The 11,031-nt window shown below is 39.8% G+C and overlaps 1 protein-coding gene across 1 annotated transcript in view; it reads left to right on the top strand.

Moving 5' to 3' along the window:
• Nucleotides 1–11,031, top strand: part of LOC118334266 (ryanodine receptor 2-like) — a gene marked incomplete in the record, with an annotated part of 114,618 nt that overhangs the window by 55,060 nt on the left and 48,527 nt on the right. The window contains 6 exon segments of the mRNA XM_035670117.1: nt 938–998; nt 3,031–3,269; nt 3,518–3,599; nt 7,215–7,345; nt 9,946–10,073; nt 10,523–10,715. Of these exon segments, the coding sequence (XP_035526010.1) occupies nt 938–998; nt 3,031–3,269; nt 3,518–3,599; nt 7,215–7,345; nt 9,946–10,073; nt 10,523–10,715 (834 nt within the window).

The following is an 11,031-nucleotide window of genomic DNA, read 5'->3' as shown; positions in this document are numbered from 1 at the left end:
GTGTGTGAATGTGTATGAATGAGTTAGTTTCTGTTTGATGGGCTTTGCCATCACTGAGTGAATGTGTGTGAAAGGGCGAATGTGCCATGTAGTGTAAAAGCACTTTGAGTGGTTGGAAGACTAGAAAGGCGCTATACAAGTACAGGTCCATTTACCATTTATTTATTATATTGTGAATGAAATCTTATTTGGAAGAAAGTCGAGGTGTGATGTGACTGACTTACAGTGGATCCCCCATTTCCCCACTTGTCCATTACATTAGGGAGACCCAGAGGTGAACTGGTCAACTATTTGTGTGAACAATATTGTTAACTGAGTGAAGATCTAAACTTACTGTACACAGGAACCTCTTCTATCTGAGAGATATATGAGACACATACACATATAAAATAAGTTATCCTACAGATGTTTGCATTTATTATTGTTGATATACAACTATGTGACTATGAAAGTGGATAGAAAAGCTCAAGAACATTCTCAAATGGTGTGTGCATGGGTGTGTGTGCATGCATGCATGATATTGTGGGTGGGTGTATATTCAGCAGCTGTTCGTGTTGTGTGGTATTTATTGCAACTTGTTGTACCATATCCACATTCTGAGAAGATTCCTCTGTGTCATTTTCCTTAAAAGTAAAAAGATGTTTCACCTTTGTAGACCTGATACAACTGGATATGGCCACTTCTGAATATGACTTTTTAAGCCTTCATTTTTTAAGGGAACATCTTTTTTCTTTGAATATGATGCTCTGCGGTGTTATTTACTAAAGCACATACGATTGTGATTCTTCAGATTTGTTTTTCTGAGACAGACAGCTCCTATTGATTTGAAATGGGCTTTTATTGCTTTACTGTGCTGTAGTGCTTGACTCTTCAATTTCCTGACGGATGAGAACCTCAAAACAGAGTTTACTGTTATGTAATCCTGTCTACTTTTCAGGTAACAATGCCACATCCATAGTCAACTGTCTGCAGATACTGGGACAAAGCCTAGATGCCAGGTAAGATAAGAACTGTGACGTGTGTGTGTGTGTGTCCGTCTTTGTCCATGCCAGTGAAAACCTAACATGCATATTGTATCATGGTGTTAAAGATGGGTACTTACTCTGCTCTTTCAGAGACGAACCACTGTAGGCAAACAAATCACACATTACCTCGGCCACTTCTCACTTGTCGCAGTGGACATATCAGTGCTTGCAAGTTAGTGGAACCTGCACTTTCTCCCACAATTAGCGTGGCATTGTGCCGTGCCTCGCTAGCCGCCAGTTTTGCTTCTTGCTAGTATTCCCCGCTCGGTATCCTTCAAGCTCCCATTCTAGGTAAAGTGAGCCAGTCAGCTAATAGAACTGCTAAATAGCTAGTGGCAGCAGCTAGTACAGGTAGCATATGCAGCAGTGCACCAGTAAGTAACTTCCTGTGTTACAATAGAAAAGGTCTGTGTTGCAACAATGATCGTCCCAGTGACAAGGCGAAGCTCCAGAATGGACTCTCTGACTGATGAAAGTTCAATCGACTATTAAGGGGCAGCTTTAGTCCTTTGTCATATAATAGACAGTGATAAGAAACATAAACACTACAGGTCCACTGTGAGTTGATGTGTGAGCTTCAAACTGTGATTCACTGTGTCCTCTGACACCTTTCTATCAGAACCAGCATTAACCTTTTCAGCATTTTGAGCTACTGTAGCTAGTCTGTTGGATTGGACCACACAGGCCAGCTTTCGCTCGCCACCTGCATCAGTGAGCCTTGGCAGCCTATGACCCTGTATCTGGTTCATCACTTTTCCTTCCTTCCTTCCTTCCTTCCTCATGACACACAAGCCTCATGCTTAGGCCATTAGAAACAACTGAACCAACTCCATTCGGTGATGAAGGCCATGAGATGCAGCTGCTTAAATACCCTGCCATATAATACAAAGGGTGTGTTCGGATGTATGTTGCTTCACTTAATTTCAGTCGGACAACTTGTGGAAAGGATGTTAATGTAGAATCTAAAGATGAATAGTGAAAGTAGAATAGTGGTTCCCTCCAATATTTTTGGATCTCAAGTCCTATCAGAACAGCATCAAAAGATTTTGACTCTTATCCAAACTGAAGACATACAATTTGACCAGTCTTATGATAACACTGTATATTTTGGTCCTGTAACTTCTGACATATCAATATAATTTCCAATTGAAAAAACCAAGTGAGCAATGTTTACATTTTTGGATGATGAGAAAGTTGTTAGCTGTATTTTGGGCTCAAATTCATTGAGAGGACTCGAAATGGCTTTTTATGTAAAAATGTCTTGCTCAGGGATTGAAGATATAAAACCAAGAAATTTTAACAGAATAACCCAACGTTTGGGAATTCAGAATGGCTGGGAAACCATAAGCCACAGTGAACGTTGGATGTTGAGCTACTGTGTGGCTTGAACTTTGGGCTCTGTCTTTGCTTATCCTGACATTTTACCTGGGATGTAATGTAGTTTGGCTGTTCCTCTGTGTTTGTTCTTCTGTTTCAAGAGTATGTCATTTGTTGCTCCGGTTCTGGTATGATACTGGCAACATTTTTTCATCAGCATTTCCACCTCTAAGCTCATGTGCTGCCGGTGCAAACACCAACACTCTCTTGGTGCTTTGAGCACCCAATCCTGGGCATCCAGAGTACGGCCAAGCTAACTAACTAACAGCGGCTACATTTACATCAGGAAACTCTGTAAATCACAGAGAGTTGGACAGAGGGAAAACCAGAAAACATTTTCTCCAAAACATATGATCCAGTTTCACCAAAATCACTGACATAGTAGTGGTGTGTGACTACTGCCATCAAGCATTATGCATTTATTCTGCCCCGGAGCCAAAAGAACAGGCGTACAGGGCCAAGTGGGAATGACAGAGACACCATTCACCCTAATACAACTCAGTGTAGCATTAAACATATTTTGTAGCAGTTATTTTAAGGTAGAACACTTACATAATGTTGCTTTAAAATATCGTTGGTCTCTCTTGTAAAGATAATATTGTAAAATCTTACTCTCTGCACATATCAGGACAGTGATGAAGACTGGTCTAGAGTCAGTAAAGGCAGCACTGCGTTCGTACTTCGACAGTGCAGCAGAAGATCTGGAGAAGACGCAAGAGAACCTGAAGCTTGGTCAGTTCACCCACAGCAGAGAGCAGCCGCGGGGTGTCACTCAGATCATCAACTACACTACATTTGCCCTGCTGCCGGTCCTCTCCTCCCTGTTTGAACACATTGGACAGAACCTGTTTGGAGAAGACCTCATATGTGTGTACTGACTTCTGTTGTTCATATTGTGTTTGGCTGAGGCATCAAATGTGCAAATTTAACAGAATATTACTGTCTTCTTGAAGGATAATCTCAGATTTCCAACATGAAATAGATTCCTGTTTCATTCTGATGCAAAACTTTAGAGTTGGTTATTCATGGAAAAAATAATAAAATAATAAAAAGGACAGAACCCCCTAGAAATGTAAACTGCAAAATTTATGTTTTGTTTGCATCTCTTCTTCCAGTGGATGATGTCCAGGTTTCCTGTTACAGAATCCTCAACAGCCTCTACTTTCTGGGAACCAACAAAAGCATCTATGTAGAGAGGTACAGTACACCTGACAGTACACGTCTTTAAGGTACAGAAAACCTAGTATAGAACTGTGTTTATTCCACATCTTCACGTTGGTTTACATGTATGCAGATCATTTAAATTAACAGAGAACATCGAATGCAACTCAAAATCAGCAGTTTCTTTTCACTGAGAAGTCACTCAGAAGCCACTTTCTTGGCTCTGATTATTTGTTCATTTGGAATGCTAGCCAGAGGAACCTGATTTTTTTCACATATTATCTGTCAAGTGTTTTACTGTTAGGATTTAGTAAATATGAAGTTATCTTAAGTTTTTTTTATTGTTTTTTTAATTACTTACTGCACCTTTAATTAGTAAAACACGCTATGATTGCTGAGCTTCGAAAATCTCAAAGACAGGCTGGTCTAACTGATGTACCTGTAGTCTGTTTTGTATGCAGCAACACTGTAAATCAGCCAAATTTACATGGTGGCATGTGTTCCCTATTGGCAAGATAATAAAATTGAAGTACGGTAAGTAAGAAACAACAGTGTAAGTGAGTGCAATTAACAACAATTTATGGTATTCCTTATGCAAGATCACCAACTCTATTAACACCTGTTTGTTTTCTGTATTTTTTGAGACAAGAAAAAGGAAATAATAATCTGAATTTAAAACAGTATTTTAAAATATATTATTACCAAACATTTTTTCCAAAACAAACCATTTTTAAAAGTCCAATGTGTAAGATTTAGGAGGATCTATAGTCAGAAATGGAATAAAATATCCATAGTTTTTCACGTTTTCATTACTGTATATCACCTGAATATAGAAATTGTTGTGGTTTCATTACCTTAAAATGAGCCGTCATGTTTCTACATTAGCCAAGCAGGGACAAATCAACACACGAGTTTCACTGCCATCGTATTTCTCCTACACAGCCCTTTCTTATTCCCACCATTCCCGTCAAATACAGATGCAAGCAGTGTTTAGTTAGTTGCAAGCTGCAACTGCAATGCTTTAAAAGACCAGTGATGGCAACTCTCTCGCCTCACCCTCCCCTTCCAAACACTACGATAGCCATGAAACGTGTGAAAAACACCAACAGCTATATTGAGAGCCAGTGTTTGGTTTTTCCCTTCTGGGATACTGTAGAAACATGGTGGTTTAACATGGCGGACTCTGTACAAGAGAGACCCGCTTCTATATAGGAAAAAATAGCTCATTCTAAAGTAACGAAAACACAAGGCCCAGCAAAATCTGAAGAGGTAACAGGAGGCCTGCAGCAGAAAGCTGCTGACACTTACCTCAGAGCCAATGGTTGGCTCCTCACCTGAAACACCTTTTCTTTTTCACTTGATGCTTTACTTTTGCATAATTTTATTATGTTTATTTTATTATGTTTGTTTTATTATGTTTCTGCAAACTAACACCTTCTATTGAAGTGAAGATTTGTAATGAAAGTTGTACACTAATCAGAAGGTTGGCGGTTGCTCCCAGCGCTATGAGTTGTATGAATGATTAGTTTCCGTTCTAGTGAGCAGTTGGCACCTTGCATGGCAGCCACTGCCATCAGTGTATGAATGTGTGTGAATGGGCAGAGTGTGGCATGTAGTGTACAGCGCGTTGAGTGGTCGAAAGACTAGAAAGGCGCTACATAAGTTCATACAGTTAATTTATGATTCTTATTTTTAGGTGATTAGACACTAATAAAAACATACCTATGAACATTATCCTCCATTTCTATCATCCTTAGATCCATAGATCATCCTAAATGTTACACACTAGAAGTATTACTGTTTTTTACCATGTTTAGACAAAATAAGCAAAGTTGTATGTACAGTGGGGAGAACAAGTATTTGATACGCTGCTGATTTTGCAGGTTTTCCCACTTACAAAGCATGTAGAGATTCTAAAACAAAAATCCAGAAAATCACATTTGTATGATTTTTAAATAATTTATTTCCATTTTATTGCAGACATAAGTAATGGTAAATGGGAAATGGACTGTACTTGTAATAGCGCCTTTTCCTTAGTCTTCAAAGTGCTTTTACACTACGTGCCACATTCAGGAGGAGCCGGAGATCGAACCAACAACCTTCCGATTGGGGGACGACCCGCTCTGCCAAGTATTTGATCACCTACCAGCCAGTAAGAATTCCGGCTCTCACAGACCTGTTAGTTTTTCTATAAGAAGCCTTCCTGTTCTCCACTCATTACCTGTATTAACTGCACCTGTTTGAACTCGTTACCTGTATAAAAGACACCTGTTCCACACACTTCAATCAAAACAGACTCCAACCTTCTTCCACATTGGCCAAGACCAGAAAGCTGTTGTAAGGACATCAGGGACAAAAATTGTCTATCTGCACAAGGTGGGATGGCACAGGACAATAGCAAGCAGCTTGGTGAGGAAGGCAACAACTGGTTGGCGCGCAATTATTAGAAAATGAAGAAGTCAACGATGACGGTTTCAATCTCCCTCGGTCTTGGGGCCCATGCAAGATCTGCACCTCGTGGGGCAATCAATGATCATTGAGGAAGGTGAGGGATTCAGCCCAGAACTACACGGCAGACCTGGGTTCAAATGGACCTGGAAGAGAGCTGGGACCACAGTCTCAAGAAAAACCATAGTAAACACACTACCGCCTTCATTGGATTAAAATCCTGCAGCGCACGCAAGGTCCCCTCTCAAGCCAGCGCATGTCCAGGCCCGTCTGAAGTTTGCCAGGTGGGACCATCTGGATGATCCAGAGTAGGAATGGGGAGAAGGTATGTGGTCTATGATTTTACAAAAATAGAAGGTTTTTGTCGTCTAAACTCCACTCGCCGTGTTTGGAGAAGAAGAAGGATGAGTACAACCCCAAAGAACACCATCCCAACCGTGAAGCATGGGAGGTGGAAACTCATTCTTTGGGGTGGCTTTTCTGCAAAGGGGACAGGGACGACTGCCACCGTATTGAGGGGGAGATGGATGGGGCCATGTATCGCGAGATCTTTGCCAACAAACCTCCTTCCCTCAGTAAGAGCATTGAAGATGGGTCGTGGCTGGGTTTTCCAGCATGACAACGACCCCGAAACACACAGCCGGGCAAACTAAGGAGTGGCTCCGTATGAAGCATCTCAAGGTCGTGGGAGTGGCAGCAGTCTCCAGACCTGGAACCCAATAGCAAATCTTTTTGGAGGGAGCTGAAAGTCCGTATTGCCCAGCGACAGCACCCGGAAACCTTGAAGGGATCTGGTGAGACTCTGTATGGAGGAGTGGGCCAAAATCCCTGTGCAGTGGTGCAAACCTGGTCAAGAACGTACAGGAAACGTCCTATCTCTGTTAATTGCAAACAAAGGTTTCTGTACCATAATATTAAGTTCTGTTTCTGATGTTCAAACTTAATTGTCATGCAAAAGAATGAAATTAATTACCTTTAAAAACATACCTATTGATAAAAATTACAACTCTACATGCTATTGTAAGTTCTGAAAATTGCAAAATTCTATCAAATACTTGTTCTCCCCACTGAATGTAGTATGTTGTATGTACTGTATGTATGGCTTTTATCAAGTTATTTGAAAATATGAAATGGATGATTGATAATAAAAATAATGATTATTTGTCTCTCCTCTCATCTCCTCTCCTCTCCTCTCCTCTCCAGACAGCGTCCAGCATTAGGAAAGTGTTTAGCTGCCTTCTCAGCAGCCTTCCCTGTTGCTTTCCTAGAGTGTCACATCAACAAGTTCAACAGCTTCTCCATCTACAACAGCAAAGGAGCTAAAAAGAGAGCGGGTACGATCAAATGTGGTTTCCATTTCACTGTTTAGCTGAGAAGTTAGTTTGTAATTGTATCCTCTGAGAATGACTATATGCAACTCAGCAATGTACGTTACTGATTTAAATTACAGAGTCATACACTAGAGGTTACAGGACTACCTGTTTTTGTCCATGTACACTCTCTTTTCTCATCACTTTGCTGAATTGAATAGCTTGTAAACAACTCTGGGATTAGCGAGAAAGTCGCTAAAAGGAGGACAGTGGTTTGAGTGAGATTTGGATGCCATGGGCTTTATCATGCCCATAGTTGGACTCAGTTTCTTAGATCCCAGATTTAAAGATATAGCCTGACTACAGAAAGAAAAAAGTAAAAGAAATAGGGGAGGAAAAAAAAAAAAAAATATATATATATATATATATATATTCTTCTTTCTATCAGGTTCTGTCAGAACCAGCATGAACTTTTTCAGCAATTTGAGTTACAGTAGCTCATCTGTTTGATCGGACAACACTGGCCAACCTTCACTCCCCACATGCATCATTTGGTTACAAGCTGTACAAAGGCCTGTGATAAATAAAAACATAGGACAACCAAAATAGACATCTAGCAGTTATAAAGGTACAACAAAATCATTACAGCGTCCAGAAGTGCTATAAGCAAAAAAGCTGTCCCATGCCCTCTTAAAATAATCATTATTGACTCTAGCTAACAATTTTTCATATGATATTATTTCTAACATAGATTCCATCCATTTTATCCAGGATTTACTTTTCCAAATTCTGAGGATCAATCGGGCAGCCGTGACTACCCTGACCTTTATCAATGTAAAGACGTATTTTGATATATTGGCCATTTCTGTTTGGTCCCCCAGTAAACATAGTCTCGGTGACACAGGTATCATTGAACCATACCAGTTCCCTATGCATTCTAGTAATTTTTTTCAGAATGGGTAGATAAGTTTACACTCCCAAATTGCATGAAAAGAATTTCCTGATTGAGTTTGATATTTCCGACATAGATTATTGATCAGTAAGCCCATCCTATGGAGTTTAGAGGGAGTAAAATAAAACCTATGTATTAACTTGAACTAAATGAATTTCCCTGTAACCTCCCTTACATATTTCCTGGTATTTGATAATATTTTTAGCCATTTGTCATCACTGAAATTGCATCCTAGATCCTTTTGCCAAATGATCCTCAGATGTTTACAGATACCTTCTTTATTCTGCATTTTGTTTGATTATTTACATAATTTCATGCACTGCAGTGCCCCCTTTTGGTTATTTTAGCAGCAACAGTTGCAGAGCAGGGTCTCTTAGTTTAACTAGCCAAGACAGAGAACACATCCTCCTGCTGCAGTTATCTTTCACATTGTTGCCTTGGACACTATTTGTTCGTGAGTATTGTTGATTTATAAGTTTGCAATGCTATATCTATCATATATTTGCTCTGTATACATTTTATTTCTAATTCAGTCAAGAGATTGCTTAATTGATTGCTAGCATAGCTGTAGTAGTATAAGTTAGCCTACTGTAATGCAGCATTTGTTACGTTATGTACACTGCGCTGTGTAATAATGCTGCTAAAATATTGATTTATGTTTGTATTTTTGCAGTTTTACAGATAAAGAATAATTGTTACTCCTTATTAAACCTACAAGAAAAGTTACGCCTTGTGTTAATTAGAGGACTACAATGGTCTGTTAACTAACTGTCTAGCAGTGGATTAGGACTACTCCTTGCGAGGGCAGTATATTTTTGTAACCTGTTAAAGGTTTTTTAGAACAAAGCTGCCTTGTGCCAATTTATCTTATAACCTGATAATCTGGAATATGACTCGATACATTCAAGTAACACCGGCAGGGAGTACATAGGATCAGCTACCTCTGCTAAGATATCGTCTGCATACATAAATAGCTTATGCTCTCTACCCCCTGCCTGCACACCTTTAATCCTCACATCAGCTCTGATTGCTACAGCTAGTGGTTCAAGAACCATAGTGAAGAGCAATAAAGGGGGAGCACAATCCTGTCTAGTCCCTCTAGGGAGGCGGAAAAATTTGATATCAGCCCATTTTTGAGAACAGCTGCTCTCGGGTTGGAATAGAGTACCTTCACACAATTACGAAAGCCAGGACAACATCCAAATTTTGAAAGAGATAACATAAGGAACCCTCACTCAACCCGTTCAAAAGCCTTCTCTGCATCAAGTGAAAGGGCTGTCACCGATACCGGACTAGAGCCAATAGTGCATTCAAGCACATTACATTGTCTTTGTTTCATTAACAAGCTTCAGAACAGAGTAAAACAGCTGAGTGATTTCCCCCAATTAAAAATATACTGAATAGATTTTACAAATCTCAGTGGGAATGATAACTATCTGGGTGAGCTTCTGTCATGGGTCTGGGCTTCTGTCATGGGTCTAGTTGACCCAGTCAGCAGTTGTTGAAATAACATGAATGAAAAGTAACTTCTAGCAGGCTAGGCTAACTAGCATCCACATTTTTAATTGAATATAAAGTTAACAGCATTGAAGTATACATAAATGTATTCTAATAATGAACTCGTTTATATTTATCTTTTGTGTTTAAGTGCATTTCTCTTTCCACCTCTCAGCTCTAGGTCTTCCAGGGCAGGTTGGGGACGTTTGTCCTTTGATCCCGAACTTAGAGAAGTCTTTGGAGGAGATAATGGAATTGGCAGAGTCTGGCATGAGATACACTCAGATGCCCCATGTCATGGAGGTGGGATATGTAACTACTTAACTGAAAATTGCATATTAGCCTTACTTCTGTTGTGTCCATATCCACACGTTTCTTTTCCTCAAGGTGCTCTGTTTTTTTGTCATCCCAAAATAATGAATGTTAGGTATTAGAGGTACTCTTTCCGTTATCCCTTAACCAAAGCTTCTGAACTGGAGATGGCCAGCACTGCACTGTTAGCTGCTACTAAATAGTTAAATAATTAAATTGCAGGAGATTAATTTCCCTATGGGGACTAATAAAACTCAACTGAAACCTATTATTCCCCATCAACTCAAAGCAACAATTTAGTTTTAATAATATACAATATTACAGGTACAATATACCTAAAGCTATATGTTTATAGTCTTATGGAGTGGCATTGTGCTACATACACTATAGACATTGCTGATTGGAAATTTGTAATGTTAATGTAATGTTTTTTTCTGTAGGTAGTGTTACCGATGTTGTGCAGCTACATGTCTCACTGGTGGGAACATGGACCAGGAAGCAACCCAGACAAAGCTGACAGCTGCTGCACCTCTGTGACCTCTGAACACATGAACACTCTGCTCGGTAACATTCTCAAGATCATCTACAACAACCTGGGAATAGATGAAGGAGCCTGGATGAAAAGACTAGCTGGTAAACATGACAAAATAACAAAAAAAACTATTTCTATGTTTGTATGGGGAGTGGAATATAAGGTGTCAAACATCTCACTAGCTCCTACTTAAGCGTCCATGACCTGATTAAACCTTTGACTAACAATGGCCATGTATGCATTATACATGTGATGTGGGTGCCGCGCTGGTAGTTTTCGTTTCATATAGATGTAGTGTTCACATAAATTAACAGGGCACATTTGTAACTATGCATGCATATGGGAATGCATTGTCCCCCAATCAGAAGGTTGTTGGTTCGATCCCCGGCTCCTCCTGCCACGTGTCGAAGTACCCTT

The sequence above is a fragment of the Morone saxatilis genome, unplaced genomic scaffold (genome assembly GCF_004916995.1).
Source record: "Morone saxatilis isolate NCDOM2014 unplaced genomic scaffold, NCSU_SB_2.0 Contig1, whole genome shotgun sequence".
Lineage (NCBI taxonomy): Eukaryota > Metazoa > Chordata > Actinopteri > Moronidae > Morone > Morone saxatilis.
The sequence above is the reverse complement of the archived record's forward strand: the minus strand, read 5'-3'. Positions and strand labels throughout refer to the sequence as shown.